At 42.4% G+C, this 20,000-nt stretch overlaps 2 protein-coding genes across 4 annotated transcripts; both read left to right on the top strand.

Annotated features, from left to right (window-relative positions):
* The first annotated feature begins 3,591 nt into the window (after positions 1-3,591).
* Positions 3,592-5,227, top strand: LOC121301123 (testicular haploid expressed gene protein-like). The gene is made up of 3 exons (XM_041230244.1): positions 3,592-3,715; positions 3,967-4,147; positions 4,293-5,227. The coding sequence occupies exons 1-3, from the start codon at positions 3,632-3,634 to the stop codon at positions 4,535-4,537; spliced, it is 510 nt and encodes a 169-aa protein (XP_041086178.1). The 5' UTR covers positions 3,592-3,631; the 3' UTR covers positions 4,538-5,227.
* A 444-nt stretch (positions 5,228-5,671) lies between these two features.
* LOC121301679 (mesoderm induction early response protein 2-like) lies at positions 5,672-18,837 on the top strand. 3 transcript variants are annotated; one of them, XM_041231266.1, is made up of 13 exons: positions 7,052-7,348; positions 8,872-9,011; positions 10,040-10,165; positions 10,720-10,843; positions 11,069-11,163; positions 11,316-11,385; positions 11,748-11,899; positions 12,291-12,372; positions 12,569-12,663; positions 12,753-12,880; positions 13,276-13,418; positions 14,104-14,215; positions 15,697-15,780. In XM_041231266.1, the coding sequence occupies exons 1-12, from the start codon at positions 7,177-7,179 to the stop codon at positions 14,184-14,186; spliced, it is 1,410 nt and encodes a 469-aa protein (XP_041087200.1). In that variant the 5' UTR covers positions 7,052-7,176; the 3' UTR covers positions 14,187-14,215; positions 15,697-15,780. The 3 variants fall into 3 exon arrangements, with proteins under 3 accessions (XP_041087199.1, XP_041087200.1, XP_041087198.1); XM_041231265.1 differs by lacking the exons at positions 7,052-7,348; positions 14,104-14,215 and adding an exon at positions 5,672-5,694 and having other exon boundaries at positions 15,697-18,837; XM_041231264.1 differs by lacking the exon at positions 14,104-14,215 and having other exon boundaries at positions 7,057-7,348; positions 15,697-18,837.
* Positions 18,838-20,000: the final 1,163 nt, after the last annotated feature.

Here is a 20,000-nt window from a genome sequence, read left to right as displayed (position 1 = left end):
CCCCCAGCTGTGACCCGCATACACCTGTGCTGTCCATCACTGGGATTCCCATAGGATTATAGACACCAAGACTCGCCCTCAGACACTCACACAAGAGATAACCAGGACATTCATTTAACAGACTCTTTCTAATTAAGACAATAGGCATGTAAAATAAACAAATAAATAAATAAAACATGTATATATGCATTTAGATACTATATTTAACTAGTTTCCTTAAAGTGCTACTGTGGATCTCAGTAAATTGTCAAACTCTTTTCGTTTGATAGTAACTTAATACAAACTTTTAAGGTGAGTTCGGGTTCAAGAAAATGTAGCAACCGCATCCAGGGAACCTGCGAATTCCTTGAGTTGCCAAGCAACAATGTCTCGCGTCCACAGTTGCCCGGCGACGGGGAGCGTTTTCTGCAGAACGCTGTATCGGCACGGAAGAGCAAAGATAAACACAGGTACTGTACCTAAACAAATAAAACATGCCTTTGGCTCGTAAAATCTACAACTTAAACATTAGCTTTGATAGTATGCAAAGTAATAAAGTGCTTCACAACAATGCGATGCCCCGCGATCATCAGTTCTTTCTTAGCTAATGTAGGCCTATTTATAAAATAATGTGTGTGCGTGTGCGTGTGCGTGTGCGTGTGCGTGTGTTACCACTTGATAGTAACTTAGTGCAACTAATAAATGTTATTTATCGATGTAGAATTGTATTTGTGGAATTAATTAATTCTGTAACTTTTATTGATTCAATTAATTAATTTTAATTTATTTTCTTTTATTTGCATTTTCCAGAAAATACAGAAATTGAAAAATAAAACACATTAGTTTTTTTTTTTTTTTTTTAGTGTGGGGTTGTGGGGGGTGTGTGTGTACATGTTATAAATAAAAGTAATTTTTTATAACTGTATTTTCTAATAAAATAAATAATAAAAATATTATTTTGATTTTCCAGGTCTTTGTAATGGAACCTCGGATAGCCTGTTTCTGGCCAAGCCCAAAAAGAATTTTTTCTTAAAGGACCCAAAAGGTAAAAAAGATACATATAGATCTATATCTTATATTTTATTATTTATATATATATATATATATATATATATATATATATATATATATATATATATATATATATATAGTTTAAGTTTGAGCAAAGTCTTTATTGTCTTTATAATCATATACATGTTTAAGATGAATATCTCTGTAAACCTACATAAGGTGCATTGTACTTTATATTTATATTTAAAACTCAGGAACTTCATTTTTTCTCACTTTCAATAAACTGATTATATTTGTGAACTCCACATTTAAAACCAGTGTCCAATGAATCACTGATTACCCATCTGTGCACAATTGACTTGGTTTACTGTGCACTTAGTTTACATTCTCCCGACGGTAGCTGTAGATCGGAACCCAAGCTCTCTTGTAATTGAAACCCACTTATTTACTTTGCAATACAATTGGTATGGTCCAGCATTTAATTGCAGCAGTAGGAGGTTATAAATTGTATTTTTTACTCTCTTATAGCACAAGAATTGCCTGTTTTAAATTCATTTCTTTGTTGACAGTGATCTCCCTTGAACAAGCTTACCATAATGATGGCATAGTGAAAGCATGGTGAAAGCATGGTAAAGCATAGTTAAGCATTGGGAAGCCCAGAGCATATATTTTTTTAAAGCATGGCAAACCATAGTAAACTGTGGTAAATGCAGAGTGTAATCAATGCAAGGGCATGAGGAAAGCTGCAAACTTGCTGTGGTAATCCTTTCGAAGGATAACGCTATCGTGTAAGCTTGTTTCACAGTATGTGCTTTCTTTGCAGGCAGTCTGTATACTGGCTGGATAAAATGCCTTCACAGAGGGCTACAACTACCAGTGGTAAGGAGGCTGGCACAGGCGGCGCTCATTGCTACCCTTATTATCATGACTGCTGCTCATTATTTATGTGTGTTGAGTAATTTGCTTTGCTCTTAAGTTTACGTAGGCCACAGTGCAAAATAATAGCCTGGCCGCTAGGCAATTTGGATTTTGCAGCCTCAGTTGTTTGCACTGCGCCCATCCTTACATCAGCCCCAGAGTCTTTTATTTTGTTTATGTTTTATAAGTCTGTGCTCAGCTGCATCTTACACTAGATCCACCTTTGTGTCTTTAAGAGGTCTTGGGATCGGCCACTTCGACGCATGTTTCCTTCGTTCATTTATTTATTTATTTAATATTTATTTTTTTGGTAATAGATAGCTTTAGGTCATGATGGTGCTTACTAACTTAAATTCTTATTAATATAAAGAATAATGAGTTCTTTATTTATTAATCTCAATGGATGGGACACCCTAAATTAAAAAATCTATAAAACATATACATGATTCACAATGTGTTAATCAAATCAAAATATACCGTGTGTGTGTGTGTGTGTGTGTGTGTGTGTGTGTGTGTGTGTGTGTATATTATATATTTAATACCATCCCTTTAAAAGGATCCTGCTCTCCTTCCTTTTTCAGTATTAACACCTAGACTGTCCAAATTGAGCCAGTTTAAAGCACTGAATACGAAGTACAGCGAGGATAGGTGAGCCTTTAGATGATTATATATATCTTATATATAAAGATATAGTATTATATATATAATTATATTTATATATATATATATATATATATATAGTAATATTATTTTTAATTATTTAGTTTTTTTCTGCTGTCTATAAGGCAGTTAGGCTTGGTTATGAAAGAAAAGCTCTTAACTGTCCGGTTATTGGTTTTGTATTTTTTAACAAGAGGGTAGTGGAAGGAATATATGGGGGTGTGACTGGGTAGCGTCATAGCCCAGGCTGGCTGCCTGCAGGAATTGCACCCAGAGACAGAAAAGCTGCAGGTTTAAGTGCGTATGCACACGTTTATTGAACAAAATAACATAGAACACAGGAACAAAATAAACACGGCACGAGGGACAAAGTAAACACGGCACGAGGAACAAAATAAACACGGCACGAGGGACAAAATAAACACGGCACTAGGTACAAAATAAACACTGCATGAGGGACCCAATAAACAGAGCACTAGAACCAAAATAAAAGGTTTAAACAAACATATACATGTGACCACTCCCCAGTTACCCAATTGTTAAATGGCCACACCTGTGATTGCTGGCAGGGACAGATTAAACCCCATCCCTGCCAACTTTACATTTCCATACACGATATTTACAGCAGCAGAGCTTCTGCCACAAGGGGGCATTGTGCCGGGCCGTCTCAAGATCTGGTTTATTGGTGGAGAGTTAGACTCTCTAACCCAGGCAGCGCATGCTCTTCCAGATTACCTGTATAGCACCTAAACGCTGTAATTCCAAAGTGGATTAATGGACTCATGGACTCATAGTTTCCATAGTCTGACCTTACAACTGTCTCAGCTTTTGATATTATAGCATTGGTTTGTCTTTAAATTTTATAGTAAACTGGCCTTTGCAGCTGTTTTGTTGCCTGTGTGTTTTTTTTTTTTTTTTTTATCACAGTAGTTTTGTGTTATATAACGGTATCAAGCTTTATTCCAAACGGAAGGTGCTTAAAAATTGGAAAATTGTTGTTATTTTTTTTTCACCTGTTAGACGCTCTCCCATATGGACAGTGAGTGCGGCTGCTCTTAAATCCATGGCTACCAAAAGACTGGAAGAGCTAGCCCAGCCCAAGGCACTGAGCCAGGAGTGGGAGCCAGAGCGCTTCGTTTACTCTGTAGTAAGTAACAGTCCTACTTAAACAACCATGATTCCCTCTTCTAAAATCTCACCACTGTAACCCAACATTGTTATTTTGCAGTTATCCCCCATGCTTTCCCCATGGTTTTGCACTTATTATACCTTGCAATGCATACCAGTTTGATCCATTCCTGGTTTTGCTCTGAGTTTAATAAGACACATCTGAGCTTGTTACTTATAGTCAGTGGCTAATCAAGCTTGTAACAAAAGCTGGAATATGTGAAACTGCAGGTGAGCGAGGCTGTGAAGAGTGCGGTCCCCAGCCCACGTATTCTCCAACTGGCCCGGCCCAAGAGGCGATACCCCCCCGTGGCTCGTGAGTCTCTGATCTTGAGTCCGGAGCAAGGAATCAGCATTGTCACTGAGGCAGCACGCAGCGCCGTCGCCACTCCCCGGCTCCAGGCCCTAGCAAGTAAGCCATCATTGCGCTAACTACTGACTTTTTTCCTTTACAGTAAAAGTGAATTTAGCCATAATTTTTCTGCTATTAATTTTTTTTATGTTTGAAAACTCTGTTTAGCAAATCCATCCTGCGTTTCCTTCTTCTTTTCTATCAGCGGCCAAAAAAGAGCACTCCCTTTTCCTCCCGGAAAAGCCCACGGCGTGGCCAGTCCCTGAAAGCGCCATGAAGGTTGTGGCTAGCGATCGCGTCCACGTGCTAGCCAAACCCAAAGCAAGGAAGGGAATCTTCGAGGGCTACGACCCCTACCTAGTGACACAGGCCGCCAAGCAGGCCCAGGCTTCTCCAAGGGTCCTGGAGCTCTCCACGCCACTCCCACGGAAAGTGCGGCACAAGATCTAGGAAAGCACTCGGGAAGGGGCACATTCAGTCACTGGTTTTTACAATAAATTTCTGTATATGAAATGTCAGGTGTCCAGACTGTCTCACCTCATGACTGTTTCAATTCGGTTTCACAGGGCCCCAGTTAGCACTGATATTGGACTACCTTGTGTTATTTTAAGGGTCTGTGAAACCAATCACTAATGTTTAGGTAAATCAGTCTGATATCAGTGCTAGTTATGACACTGTGAAACCAACAGTTCATCTTCAACTAACATTATAATTGACTTATTCTTAAATTGAGTCTCTTTTTCCAGACTAGTTTGAATGTTTGTTAAGCAAAGTGACAGCTCTGACAGTGTAAGCCTTTTCTCTGCTCTGCACTGTAAAAAAAAAAAGAAAAAAACATTTGACTTTTTTTCTGTTGATTTATTATATCAGCTTGAAACGTAAGCTGTCCTGCAGTGGAAGCAAAAGAATGGCAAGCCAGGGTACACTGTTAAATACACAGCACAACTATGGGAAAACTGCAAAATTACTGTGGGGGGCATCAATCTCAATGCCATTATTATTTCACATACAAGTATTAAATACTGACATGCTGATCACATCTCCCCATACATACCACAGAATATAAATATGATGCATTCAAATTGAACCTGAGAATCTAGGCTACATCGTTTTTTTTTTCATGTAATATTGATAAATAAAAGTTTGCCACTGTAAATCTGCCTGTCATTTTTTACGTGTTTAACATTTAATTTTATTTCACGAGGTACTGTGTTGCCTTTGATAAAGTTAAACAGAAAACACAAACATCCTCTTATTAATCTGCAGAGTTATTTATTTATTGTTTTTTTTTTATTATTTTTTTAAATACAACCTGAAGGATAGGTTATGATGTGCTATTACTAATATATTTTAAAAAAGACAGCATAAAGTAGCGAATACCTTTTAAAAACCAAGTCAAATTAAAATGTGTACCTACACAAATATTATTGTTGTTATTTACTTTTCTTAAAGGATGTGTGCCCCGTCCCTTCGCCACACCCTGCAGTGCAACATGCTGTGCTATATTATTACAACATTAGTTATCAGCCAGGCAACATCAACGCCTATTGTAGCCTTCTGCTACATCCGGGCATTCCACTCAGCCTGCGTACAACGGAATGGCGGAGGTAAGTGAGCCAAAAGGCTGGGGGTGAAGAATAATGCTATATTTTTTTCTGAAACAGCCGCGTCTTGCCGGGTCTCAACCGGCACAGGCTGTCAGTTAGATGTTTCTCTCCCGGCTTCGAGGGTTCCGGGTGGTCATTTCGGCTTTAGCTGGGCTATTAAGATGAGTAAAGGCGGGGTGTTCACAGCGCTCTCCTCGGGTCTGTTTTCTCGGCGTTCTTTAACACACAGCCATCCCCGAGCTGCCACATAGTGAGCCATAAGGAATAGCGGCGCCTGGGATCGCAGTGCTGCTCAATAGTGTCCGAGGTGCGCCTCGATAAGCATGCGCTTCTGAATGACTGGATTGTTTGTAAAGTAACTTGACTGATTTGGGAGAGTCCATGCAAAGAGCTACTGTCTAGAGCCAAGCATCTTTGCAGCCGTCATGTCATTTAATACGGCTTTATATGAAATTTCAGCACTAAGACGCTTGGGATAGCATCAGTATCTGAAGACGTACACCACGTAATTACCAAGACAGCGAGAAAGTTAAGGAGTTGCCAGCGGCTTTATTATTATTATTATTATTATTATTATTATTATTATTATTGGTGTTGTTATTATGATCACGTTGACACTCGATGCTATATTAATACAGGTTTATTTTTTTCTGCATATGAAACATTAAACATGTTGTAGTCTTCAAAATTTGTTTTAAGAATTTGCTTCGGGTTTTATTAGATCTACTGTACATTGTACGGCAAAAACTACCCTCTCTTGTCAATCAGGAGACAGTAGCGCTCCGCTGCAGGTACCCGTGAAGTAAACCCACGATACGATGTCATCGTGGTGTACGTTGAGTTAGTTTTCTCCCCATTTTCTTTTTTAGAGACCAGATTGTATGTTCCATTGAGTCGTACTGAAAGGTAGAATACTAGCAATGTATGTTTGTGAAGCATTGGAAGCACCAACACGTATGCATGTGTTGGCTTGCCCCTTCGTTACTTGTAAGGGAATTAAGAGTTTTCATAGTATGTCCCTACTTTTGTTGTTTTAATGTCAACCCTAACTGATGCATTGACAAAGTTATTCCCAGATCTTTAATCTTTTAAAGTGTATGGCTGCAGAGGGCCACTGCAGTGATTGAACTGTATCTTAAGGGAAGGCATGTGCTGCAGACTGGTCTAAAGACAGTTGACCACTTTGGAATGCTGCTCTAGAGAAAACAATAAAAAACATTCCAATCATTTGAAAGATGCCACACCTCTGCGGAGGTGGGATTTTGTGAGAGTGCTGCTGTCTGTAATGATATATGGATGATTGAACCCTACTTTGAGTCACATTGAGCAGGTAGCGCTATTGCATTTATACATACATACTTACACTGCATGACTCTTTGTGATCCCTGGTAGTAGTTAGCTGATAGTATTGGTGTTATTTTTCAATGTTCACAGTCTGTTTCAGAGTAGTCAAGCACTTGATCTTAATCATGGCCTGGTGGAATGCAGGGGTTCCAGAGACGAGGGGGAGTCTATTGCGCTGACGTTATTTGCCAATGTGCTTTCTCCTTTGTATCTCCCCTAAAGACCTCCGTCCGAAGACAGAGCCCCAGGGTAGCGTTGTTTCGAACCCGCAATCCATGTCCTCTACAGAACGGCCTTCAGACTGCAGGAGGTACTGCCCCTTTTACCGATCTTCATAAACCGTGACGTCATCGTCGACCAATCCAGCGCTACACTGTCGAAACCCTGTTAGAACTCTAGGGATGGGTTTAGTTGATCTAAACGGTGTCAGATTTTAATATGACCACCAATCTGTAGGGGCGTAACGATTCACTAATCTCACGATACCTATCGCGATATGCAGGTTGCGATACGATATGCATCGCGATACATGCAATAGCCCTGATGGGCTGCCTGTATGATGCATAAGATGAAACGATCACCTAATGACGGGCTATAATGTTAAGACTAAAATGAAATGAGTTTGGGAGAGTATGTATCCAGCCCACTTATAAAACCTTCTTATTCTTCATTCAAGAGCACCTTGGTGAACTACACTGAGCTCTGTTGTGGTCTTATGATCTTAAGATCCACCACTGTTAAGATCCGTTGGGGAGAAAGGCTTGAGTTATAAAGTCCTATTCAGGTATGTCACCCCTAAAAGTTGCTGCACTTTTTTTTTTTTTTGCACACTGCCGCGATTAAATTGACTCGATAGCTTTTTAATGCACTGCTGTTGAATACGTGTTTATGAGTATGTGGTTACTGCAGACGTTTTATCTGCTGTAATCTGTCATCCATTATGGTGTGCTTGAAGTTACTCAAATTAAAATCTCCCTCTGAAACGTGTTATTAATAGGCTACAATATGTTCAGAACTCTGCTGCTCGAGTCCTGACAAGGTCTAAATCTTTTGAACATATTACACCTGTCCTGGCATCTCTGCATTGGCTTCATGTTAAGTTCAGGATTGAGTTGAAATTACTACTGTTAACATATAAGGCCTTGAATGGTTTAGCTCCTAGCTATAGCTCTGATTTGTTAACTATATATTATCCTGTGCGAAGCCTCAGATCTGCAGATGCTGGCCTCTTAACAGTGCCACAATCTAGGCTATCAGTTGCTATGCACCCAAGCTGTGGAATACTCTCCCACAGAAAATAAGATTCAAATACTGTTGAAATTTTTAAAAAGCAACTAAAAACACTTTTTTTTTTTTAATGGCATTTGAGTCTGTGTAGGGCTGGCTGTTTATGTGTTATACAGTACTAGTGCTGTGTGTCCTCTGTCTCTGAGCTAAACTTGTTGTGTGTCCTTATTTTAATGTGTAACCTGCTTCGTGTCCATTTTTAATATCGCTGTGTATTGTTTTAAACTGTAAGGCGCTTTTGTGATGTTCTGTATGAATTGCGCTATAAAAAATAAAGATTATTGTTATTATTATGTTGTGTGAAAAGGCGCATTCTAACACTGCATTTGTTGAGAACCCTTTAATGAATAGTATTTGGCTCAGAATTACCATTTGGTTGTGTCGTATGGTAAGTTGATGATATGGGATAAGAAAGTGTGAAAAGCGTGGTGGGTCAGTCCTAACAAACCTACTGCCTTCCCTGCTTGTAAAGGAGTCTCGGATGTCCTTCGCTGGAGCAGAATTCAGACGCTGATCTTGTTTTCTTTCTCCTCCGCACTCCGCTAGCTGGCTCAATGGGCTCCAATGAACACGGATTCAATCTAGCTGAGATCCTGTCGCACAGCTATGGCTCCCGGGAGCACCAGGAGGAGTGCGAAGCTCAGAAGTCCCTAGACGAGCTGGAGAAGAGCCTCCACAGCTCTCAGGTACAGTGCTGCCACCCCGATTGCTTTTAGCAGCAAGCTGCAAGAGAGCTACGTGAGACCCCAGCCACTTCCACTCGCCTGGAAGCTTTTCAGCAGCTGAAAGGACAGCAGGTACCGAACCAGAATCGGTAAAGGCTGGTTCACACTGGTCATACGATTCAGACTGAGCGATCCCTGCGTTAGTTCATTCTGATTGGTTTTAAAAAGACAACATGCTTCTGCAGGTTTGGGGAGTCGTACACACAGCCGCTTCCAACTTCCACACTGTAGAACCGCACCTCCTCTTTATTATAAACAGCTGATCCAACAAAATTATCATTGTGTGATTGACAGCAAATGCCGCCATTCAGTTTCATGGTAAAATCACTCAGACTTTGTTGAGCTGACCTGCTCAATATAACCATCCCGCCATCAGTAAACACTGTATGCGGGCTGCTGAGAGACACACGTCAAACACGGTTTCAATTCCTGAGTTGTTAGTTTTCATTGTGATTATCTGTTTATTTGTGGTACCGTACATGCTTAATTTTTAGTTCTTTAGACATTGGTCTATGATTTGAACGCAAGTTGGTGCGTTCGAAGCGTCCATCTGAATCGTATGCCCAGTGTGAACCAGCCTTAACCCTGAAACAAGCATTACTGTTACATTACAATGAATCATTAACCCGATCTGTACCTTCATAACAAACCTGAGTAAACGCAGATTCTTTGGCCACAAAGGTTTTGTTATTTTTTAAGATACACAAGCATTTCTCACTTGTTCTGGATTGAATTTTTAAGCCAGACAGGTCAGCACTTGCAATACAGTGTGTTTCAACGCATGTATGGAAATAACTCCTATTGCATAGCAGTTTCACCCATTCCAGGTTTTACTACAAGCTTGATTAGCCACAGTGTACAGGTAACAAGCTCAGATGTGTAATAGTAAAACCAGGAATGGATCAGACTGCAGTGCAGTGGGAGTGTTATTCCCTCCCTGGTTCCGTCCCGTTGTTTATTAACCCTCTCTGGCTGTGCTTGCTCTGCAGGGGCGCGAGATGCCTCTGGAGGAGCTGCTGGCGCTGTACGGGTACGAAGCCTCCAACCCCATCTCCGAACACGACAGCGAGGGTCACGACCTCTCGCACAGCCTGCCTGACATGACGCTGGACAAGGTGAGCCTGCCGGAGAAGCGCTCCCGTCCGCATTGTCGGACATCGTGATGCACGCAGGGTCACTGATAACAGAGAAGTCACCTCTTTGCAGTTAGAGGAGAGAGGACCGAAAGGGCAGCGCAATGCTGAGCTGTATTAGTAAACGTCCTGCACATCCTGAGATGTCTTCTTAAAATGAAGAACGTTTAAGGCATTGGAAAACAATGCATAATGTATTAATACTTTTAAACATGTGTTCAGTGTACAGGATGATACCTCTGTGCAGGATAAGACGCACTGAAATGTTGACAAGCCTGTAACTATGGTTGATTTCTGATACATGGTTTATAACGTGGAGCAAGGCTGTATTATAGGTGCCGTGTGGGGTAATTTTAGGGTCATATCTGAAAAGTTAAATTCAAGTTTTACTGTGGTTTATATGACACAGCAGAACTATACATTTTAACTAATTAAACTCGCACAGGAAGACCTTCAATGAAAACCTTCCTTCATTTTAAGGAGATGTCCCATGGTCAACACATTGTAACATATCTTTTGTATTTACTTTTTTGTAGGAGCAGATTGCTAAGGACCTGCTGTCTGGAGAGGAGGAGGAGGAAGCCCAGTCCTCCGCAGACGACCTCACTCCATCCGTCACATCCCACGATGCATCTGACCTCTTCCCACATCCGCTACACGGTACGTTTTATACACCGGGGTTTGATAAAGGAGGTAGCTTCTAGCATCAGGTGATCGTCCGCAGTATGCATAGCAGAACTAAAAAGAACTGCTTTTATCATTTATATTGGTTTATTAGTCGGCGATCTTTTTGCTTGATCATTATCTGTTGCTCGGTGTCTGGGCGCTGACTGAATGTTTTCCTGGTAAATGTGAATTAAGGTGAACTGGAAACTTGTTTTCTAGTAAACTCCATCGTGGACGAGGATAAAGGTTCGTCCTCCAGCTCCTCAGAGGAAGAGTCTGAGGACGATTCCGTTCCCTCAAACGAATGCAGGAAGGTGGGTGCAGCCGTCGAGCGTGTTCTTGAGACGGGCTCTAATGCCTTGTGTGTTCCCACAGATCCGCTTCAGCTTTCTCATTTCAAAACCTTGACGATTTTAAAGCAGAAAGTGGTTATTTCAGTTTTCTGAAGCCTTATTTTCTGTTTTAGGACATTATGGTGGGATCTCTGTACCAGGCAGTGATACCTCCACTGATCCTGTACACGCACCAAGAAAGAGGTAAGGCAGTGCAGGGCAATGTGCTAATGATGTGATTCATTGAGCTGATAAAGGCAACTGGCCTAGATCATTAAGTTACAGAAGATCCATTCACAGAGTCCGGGCATCGTTTCTTTAACTCTCTTCTCCTGCTCTGGATACAGGTGTGACGGAATTGTCTGTCATGAGTGGGTTTATCCGGTGTGGGCGGGGCTACCTAGTGTGGGCGGGTGTTAACCAGAGCAGGCGGGGTTACTCAGTGTGGGTGGGGTTACTCGGTGCAGGCGAGGTGATCCGGAGTGGGTGGGGCTACTTGTGTGGGTGGGGTTTCCTGGCATGGGCGGGGTTATCCAGTTCTGAGTGCGCGTTTCTCCTCCGGGCAGCGTATGATAGCGAGGACCAGCTGCTGTGGGACCCCCACGTGCTGCCGGAAGGGGAGGTGGAGCAATTCCTGTGCAGGGCGGAGAGGAGGTCCTGTGAGGAGGCCAGTTTGGAGAGCCTGCAGGAGGGAATGCTGATCAGGGATAACGAACAGGTGAGGAGGGGAGAGGAGAGAGAAGAGGACACGAGGGTGGAAGATAAGGAAATGGGGAGGGAGAACGGGGAAGAGAGGGAGTGACTTTCTAAACCCGACTACAGCACCCAGGGCAAACTCAATGCTAGGACATTGTATCAGTAGAGTGCACTACATTGAAACTCGTATACAGTGATTAAAAGCTACAGGCATTTCAGTGTTCCAAACCTCCGCCAAGCATCCTGAATTGAAGTCCCTGTTGCTTTGCTCCCTCGTTTGTTTTTTGCTCTATTCATGTAAGGGTGATTTACTGTGAACTAATAGCCGTGCTCATTAAATAGAACACCCTTGAGTTGCTGTAGACTTCCATTGTTCGCGTGCTCTTTGAGAACGTCCACTCTGTACTCCACAGGCCCTGTACGAGCTGGTAAAATGTCATTTTAACGCAGAAGAAGCGCTGAGAAGACTGCAGTTCAACGTAAAAGTAATAAGAGGTAACACCTTGCTCTTTTTTTTCATCCATCGTTTAAAAGTTAAAGAAACCAAGTCAAGCAGACAAACGTTTTGGCTAGTGCCTTGTTTGCTGAACACTGGAAAAGGCACCAGAGCCAAAAAAGTTTGACTTGGTTTTCCGTATAGTTTTGCCTTAGATTCTGATCCATCTCTCTCTCTCGCTCTCTCTCTTTTCAGATGAGTTGTGTGCGTGGAGTGAGGACGAGTGTCGGAACTTCGAGCATGGCTACCGGGTTCACGGCAAGAACTTCCACCTCATACAGGCCAACAAAGTATGTTGATGCCATTTTGATGCATAATGCACCAGGTTAAGCCTTGCACACGGCAGAGCCCTACCTGACCCTCTCTCTGGCTCCCCCAGGTGCGGACTCGCTCAGTGGGAGAGTGCGTGGAATATTACTACATGTGGAAGAAGTCAGATCGGTATGAGTATTTCACGCAACAGACAAAATTCGGGAGGAAAAAATTCAGCCTACACCCAGGGACAATGTAAGTAGTACTAGAAGCAGTGCCCGTGTTTATTCGTACTCCCTGCCAATGTGCTGGTGTGATGCTTCAGTAACAGTTTGCACTGACATAGATGTAACCCCATATAATCAAATCTGTTCGGTTCTGTGATTTATTCTTCGATTATTATACCGCACAGGACCAGCTAATAAGAATAATAATTAACGTGAACTTGGTGTTCTGTAAGTCCCAGTGCAGGGACAATGGTAACTACTTTATCCTGGCAGAAGACAATCGTGCAACATGACTGGCTCTTGAGGATCAGTGTCCCTTAGATCACCAGCTAGCCACATGACTAGAGAAACTAGAAATTGCCCTCAACACTTGTGTCTGTCTGTCTTTCTCCCACCCTGACCTCCGCTCTGTTGTCCTCACAGAGACGATGGTGATCAGGACATGGACGCTGGCGAGGGGGACAGTGCAAGCCACTCCCGGAGCTCCCCCCCAACCCCAGTGCCCTCCACCACCAGCCAGCTGGACTCCCAGTTCCTCCAGGACCCTCTCCACCTGGGGGCCACAGGTAAGGGCCGCTGTGCCTGTTGTCAGGGTGTCAGGAGCACAGGGATCTCACCCAGCTGGCTCCAGAGCTGAAGTGGCAGCTCCCTGACCACACTGATGATTATTCAGGGAGTTAGCCTGGCAGTTCCTTACCCCACACTACAGCTCTCTCCACTCACACAGGTTAGAGATCCCACCGCTCCACCAGTGTAAGACCCACACTTTAGCCTTGGGATAAGGCTTTTGGGATTTAAACTTGCAGCTAGGTAAGCCAAGGGAGTAGCTGAATTCAGTTTAGTGACAAAAAACACAGCAGCTATGGAGTTTGCAGCCAGCTTCTCCCTGTTACTGTTAAAGAAAGTCACGTTATCCATCGCAACGGTTCAGTGTTACCTTCCAGTGCAGTGGGAGACCCACAGGTGATGGGGTACGGGAGCAACCCATTGCAGAAACGTTTAAGCCGCGGCATACGGTCCACATGCACATGCAATAACGAACGTGCAGGGCTTGCCAGCGACGGAAAAAGTGTGTGAGTTTGAATTTTTGTTCGGTTTATCATTGGATTTCATCTTCAGATGGTTTTAGTATCCTTTGTAGAGTTTTTGTTTAATCATTGTGTAGTGATTTGTTTTGTTTACTGCGTATATGTGGTGTTTGTTTTTTTTTGCCATTTATTTTGTTTTTATGCATTTCATTTATTCAACCAGCAGAAGAATCCTTCAGCTATACATCTCATGTCCAAGGGGGTCGTAGCGGGAGGCGACAAACACGCATACAGTTAAAACCGTAGAGAGACAGTTGAGCTTTAGACACACACAGGTAAACCACACAATTACCGTGCAGGAGCGATCTGACTAATGCTTTATGAAGAACAGCCAGCAGAAACAAATACAAGTATTTCTGCTCTGTGGTTTTAATTTCATTGTATTGTCTAACACAATAGTGCTGGGACGAAAATAGGGGTTTTTCATTTTAGAACATTCTTTTAAAATTTGAAACGAATGTTCAGATATTCTGCTGGAAAACCAGAAGGGTAATCTGGTACAAGTTACAGTAAAGCAAAAAATAAAGAGAGTAACACGCCGCACTCCAGTTAAATGTACGTTACTCATTTTGGATGCTGTTCATGCAATTGGATAACAAACAAATACAAAGTTTGTACTTTTTGCCACCAAATACATTTCAAGCCCTTTGAATATTTCAACTTTTGTCCCAGCACAAGGGATGGAAATTACTCATATTGCATAGTGGTTAGATCCAGTCCTGGTTTTACTAAGAAAATATTAAAGATAACTGATAAAACAAACATTTGAAGTAGTTTTGGACCATAAAAAATGTAAAGCTAACCCACTGTCTCCTCACATGAGGTCATCATGCGTTTGTGTCTCTGTATAAAGACTAGAAGAGAGTTTATTGTTTTTATTCAACCCCACATGAGGTCACCGTGCAGACTGATCCATTCCTGGTTTTACTGTGAGTTTAATTAGACACGACTGAGCTCGTTACCTAGACACTGTTAAAACCTGGAATGGATAAAACTGCTATGCAGTCGGAGTCTTATTTCCATGTGTGTAGCACTGTAATGTAATACGTGTTATTAATGTGGTTGGAGTTCTGTACCAGCAGCTATGCAAGCTGTAGTTCCTTTTGTAGACTAGAAACCTGTCTTTTGGGTCATTTTTAGCTGTTTATTTAAATACATTTGCTTGTATTTAATTTTTCTTTCTTTCTATGTATTTATGTATGGATGTATTTATTTATTTTGACATGCAAAACCATTACGTAGAAGTTTGTGAGCTTTGCACATCAAAAATGAAATTGATAAGCAAAACGAGGAACTTTTGGAAAAAGAGCGTAAATGTAAAAATAAGTCCTTGTGTAAGATTTTGTTTTTGGACTATATAAATGTCTGTCCAGAACTAGTATAAGAACTTTTTCTTGGCTCACGTTTTCAGAGTTTTTTAGCGGCAAACATTTCATGGCAGAAAAAGTTGAGTAAATCTGGCCATGTGTTTAAAAAAAATAAAATGATAATAATATGACTTTACCTGCTTTATCTTGTGCTCCCCACCTGTCTGATTGCTGCAGGCAGTGATTTTTGGTTTACACTCTTAAGAACAAAAAAAAAAAAAAAAATAGAACAACATGCACACCCTTTGTGATTTAAAAAAAAAAAAAAAAAAAGGGTTATTGTATTGGATGCAAACGCACAAGGGCACATAATACAAATAAAACCTGGTCAAGAACCACAGCCTCTATATTCCTGTCTCAAAGATGTAAAGTCTTATCTGTGTTCCCAGACGCAGAGAGACGAGAGAGCAGAGAGTTCATCATGGAGGGGAACACGAGTGAGACCAACAACAACAACGAGGAGGAGGAGGAGGAGGAGGAGGAGGAGGAGGAGGAGGAGGAGGAGGAGGAGAGGGAGCCCCTGTACCGACTTAGCCAACCTCCCTCCGCGGCCTCAAGCACAGACTGTCTGTACAGCAGCCCAACCATGGAGCCCTGTGCTGGGCAGCCCTCCAGTAGCCCTGCCTCCACCAGCCAGGAACTGAACCTGCCAGACAGCGTGTTCTACCAGCTGCAACTGGATCCCTTCGCCACGCACACACCCGGGCCGCCCACAGACCACGCCGCCACCAAGAGTTTAAAGGTCGGGTTTAGCTTCCCTGAAAGTTTTCCCGCTGAGCCGTCCCGGCCCGTCTCCCCGGCAGCGAGGACGGGGCAGGTGTCCGTTTCCTTGACTACCGACTTTGGACAAATCAGTGTTAGCAGTGTAAGTAGTTTTCTCAGTGGCCAGGTGCCCATGTGCCCCCCAAGCGCAGCGCAGCAGTCTGAACCTTTATCTCAGTGAAAGCAAAACTTACATATAATAAAAAGCTGAGCAAACGGTATTGCAGGGCTGGAAATAAGACTCCCATTGCACAGCAGTTTGATCCATTCCTGGTTTTAGTGTGAGTTTAATAAGTCACACCTGAGCTTGTTACTTGTAAACTGTGGCTAGTTAAGCTCCTAATAAATCCTGGATGGGGTGAAACTGCTATGCAGTAGGAGTCTTATTTCCAATCCTGTATTGCCTGTGTTAGTCTTTAAGCCCCAGATGAAATCACAAGCAATAGGTTTTTCTCAACTCGCTGCACGCCTGTCAAACAAATGCCGCGTTTAACCACTTTCTAAATCGGATAACTTTTACAGCAGTTGAAACACAAGAGTTTGAGCAACCTGCTACTATTGCCTACAGTAACACAACACTAACATCTTCAAATGACGGTAACAGACAGTAGGTATAAGAAACCCAAGTGAGACAGACGTTTCGGCTGACGCTTTCTTCAGTGTGATTCTGAAGGCGGCGCTCGCTGGACCGTTTCTCTTTCGTACAGCTTCAACTCGGAATTCTGATTGAGCATTTTGTGTGTGTTGGCGACGACAGAAAGCAAATAAAACGTAGGTGGCTGGCACACCAGCTTGCCTGGTCAAGGACCTTGATGTACTGAAAACAGTAGACCTCTGGCAATGTTTTGAGATGAGCGCTCCAAAATCCGGATGTGTGTTGTGAAAGGAACGACGGTCAAGTGCACGCCGTTCTCGCACCCTGGGTTTAGTTGTTTTGGATCAGCAGCTCCCCCCTCCCTCACAAAGCAGCAAGGTACAGTGCTCCCCTTTTAAAAGGCGATCCTTTATACTGCAGAACAGGTTATAATGCAGTACGGTCATGGCTCGCGTTCGCCCCATAATGCCATTACACTACACTAACACTAGCAGTCTCGTTATAAGGTGGAACACAAACATCACGGCCTGTTAACTCCGGCTCCTGACTACAGCATTATAAAGGGGGGTACAGAACGACTCTCCTTGGTTTTAGTTTAGGGTGTAGCTCCCAAAAACTTTTCTTTCTACTGCAAGTTTGGGGGATGCACAGGACCACTGTGCTGTACTCTGTGTGTGGTTTTTATTTTTATTATTTTTTATATGCATTCAGCCCGGGGCGTGAGAATTCTACGTGACTGTAGCAGGTTTATCAGACTTTTTGCGTGAGCCTGTGTTATTATCTGTATGTTTTTAAGTTACAGAAACACTTTTTTATATATACATATATAGTATATATTTGTACTTTTTATATATTTTTTTTGTAAAAAAAAAAACAGAAAAAAAGAAAGAAAAACAAGAGTCATCCACACATTCAGCCCCCCCCCCCTCCCCAAACCTATTTGCTCACTTCCACCGCTCCAGACTACATCGCTGTGGACCAAAGCACTTTGAGATACAGAACTAAATCCTAGAAAGATAATTTAGTTTTACAAGAAGACGCTTCCAAACTGGGATATAGAGGGCGCCACCAGTGTGGTGTTTTGTGCTAGCCTCATGCTGGAAAGCTTGGGCCTGTGCGCTACACGCCACAAGGAGGCAGTCTTACTACGCCACACATTGGGAATGGAAAGCACAGGACAGGCTAGGATTATACAACACTGCAGAGATTTAAACATTTTTTTCAGGGACAAACCCTTGGGGTGGGGGGTGGGGGTGGGAGGGACGCATGATCATTTTGTTCTCTTAACACTGATGTTACGATACAGGTTCGTCTGACAGCATGGTAGCAGAGGTTAAGTTCAGGTACTGGTAGATTGTGACGGATTTAGTTTCTCTCCCACTACACCACTATTGCAGCAGAGCTTTGAGAGACCACAGCAGTATAAGGACCAGTGGCCAGTTGCAGTAGACACCTGCAGTTCAGATTAGTGGCTGTGGCAGATGGATGCACAGTATTCTATATTGTTAAGGATGTATTTCTTTATAAGGTGCCAGTGCCTTGCTGATGCAAGCCCTGCTTTTGGGACAAGCTTACCTGCCTTGTGCCGAGCCCCTGATTAACGAGAACAATTCGGGCATTTTTACACGGTCCGCTCATTCGTTTTATTGTTGTGTCGAAACGTATGTAGTGAATTACAAATTGTGACCGTGTCAGTGTTGAGAAGCTGACCTATGCGGCGATTCCCAGTCCTGAGACTGTGTGCCTACCAGCTCAGCTGCAGCACTCAAGTCTAACCCCCTGGCCCTTGTAGAGTGTCTGTATAACCTTTATTGACGTGACTTTGCATTTGGTGTTTGACCGTGCAGCCGTGTGTGTGTGTGTGTGTGAACCACACTGCACACAGCTGGGATACTGTACTTTGGATCCCTTGCTCCACTTTGCTGACGTGGCCTCAGTCTTTATTTCCACTGCTGGGTAGAACTGTGCTCAGATGTGTAGTCAGGTGCTTCCAATTCCAAGCTAGGATGCTTTCAAGCACTAACTCCCTGCAGGAACGCTACGTTATCCCCAGAGGTGAGGGAGCCGGAGCGCGCCGAGCACAGTTTCCAGCACAGTGGAAACGCAGTTCTGTGGGAATTTCAAAGCCACTACGAAACCTGGAGTGTTTCTCAGCTTCTTTAAAAAAAAAAAAAAAAAAAAAAAAAAAAAATTTATTTATTTATTATTATTATTATTATTATTATTATTATTATTATCATTTTAACAGTTCCTCAGATGTGGCATCGAAGATGTCATTTATTTATTTTTTAGTGCTATTTTTGTTTTTCATTTTTACTGAATAGTTTGAAGAAGAAGAAGAAGAAGAAGAAGAAAAATATTTTTGTTTACAATTTCTGACAGGATTTTAAAGGGTGGGGGGGTCTGGAGATATATTCCCTTTACTTCACAAAGAAACCTTTGTAAATATTTTTGTTTGGTGTTTTTTTTTTGTATTATAAGAACAGTATATTGAGCCATTTATTGACACTGGACTATTTTTTTCTCGCACACACACACACATACGCTGCGATACCATCTTCTCATGGACAATAAACTTGTAAATCTTTGTTAATAGCTGTGTCTGTTATTTATTGATGAGCAGCAAAAAGATTGCTGTGGATTACTGCGGTGTCCCACGGTAAAAACAGGGATACAAATAAGACTCCCTTTGCATAGCTGTTTGATCCATTCCTGGTTTTCCTTGAGTTTAATCAGGTGCTTGTTACCTGTACACTGTCATTGCTGATTTTTTTTTTTTATATCGTTTAGGCATTACTTGAATTCAGATTGAATGAATGTGGCCTTGCTATGCTGCTCAATGTAGCTGGAAAGCTTGACTGCAGACACGAGACTCCGATATGCTGCTTATCCCCTGACAGTGATCTCGTCTTGCAGCTACACCACATGCGGATTGATGGTGTCCATTTGATTTGTTCCCCCCAAGCTTCCATCCAGTTGCCAGGAATGCGGATTAATTAGGAGATAAACGAGGCAGATTCACTGCGGGGTGCGCTGCAGACGTTATTGTCGTCGTCTGTATTGACCAGGGCTCTGCTGCGTGGCGCGCTGTTCCATCGTTCCTGCTCTCTGTTCGAAACACACTCTGTTGACGGTCCAGTTTTTTTAACGAGCAGTTCAAGAGCTTGTCACTCTTGTCCTATGATCAGGCATGCTGCTGCAGCTACAGTATTTACAGCGGCAACGCTGGCTTCAAAATAGGAAAGGGGGTTCATTTTTCCTAATAGTGTTTTTGTCTGACAGGAAATGTTTTTGTTTTTTTGTTCATTTCGATTTGAGTTTTTTTTTTAAATTCCT

The sequence above is a fragment of the Polyodon spathula genome, chromosome 27 (assembly GCF_017654505.1).
Source record: "Polyodon spathula isolate WHYD16114869_AA chromosome 27, ASM1765450v1, whole genome shotgun sequence".
NCBI lineage: Eukaryota > Metazoa > Chordata > Actinopteri > Acipenseriformes > Polyodontidae > Polyodon > Polyodon spathula.
Note: the sequence above shows the minus strand (reverse complement) of the source record. Positions and strands in the feature narration are given on the sequence as shown.

Excerpts from the sequence above, each read along its gene's own strand:
- LOC121301123 (XM_041230244.1), top strand. The coding sequence starts at position 3,632 with ATGGCTACCAAAAGACTGGAAGAGCTAGCCCAGCCCAAGGCACTGAGC. Across the intron at positions 3,716-3,966 it reads AGCGCTTCGTTTACTCTGTA|GTGAGCGAGGCTGTGAAGAG; the intron begins GTAAGTAACAGT and ends GTGAAACTGCAG. Across the intron at positions 4,148-4,292 it reads CCGGCTCCAGGCCCTAGCAA|CGGCCAAAAAAGAGCACTCC; the intron begins GTAAGCCATCAT and ends CTTTTCTATCAG.
- LOC121301679 (XM_041231264.1), top strand. The coding sequence starts at position 7,177 with ATGCAGGGGTTCCAGAGACGAGGGGGAGTCTATTGCGCTGACGTTATT. Across the intron at positions 10,166-10,719 it reads CTGACATGACGCTGGACAAG|GAGCAGATTGCTAAGGACCT; the intron begins GTGAGCCTGCCG and ends ACTTTTTTGTAG. Across the intron at positions 11,164-11,315 it reads CCTCAAACGAATGCAGGAAG|GACATTATGGTGGGATCTCT; the intron begins GTGGGTGCAGCC and ends TTTCTGTTTTAG.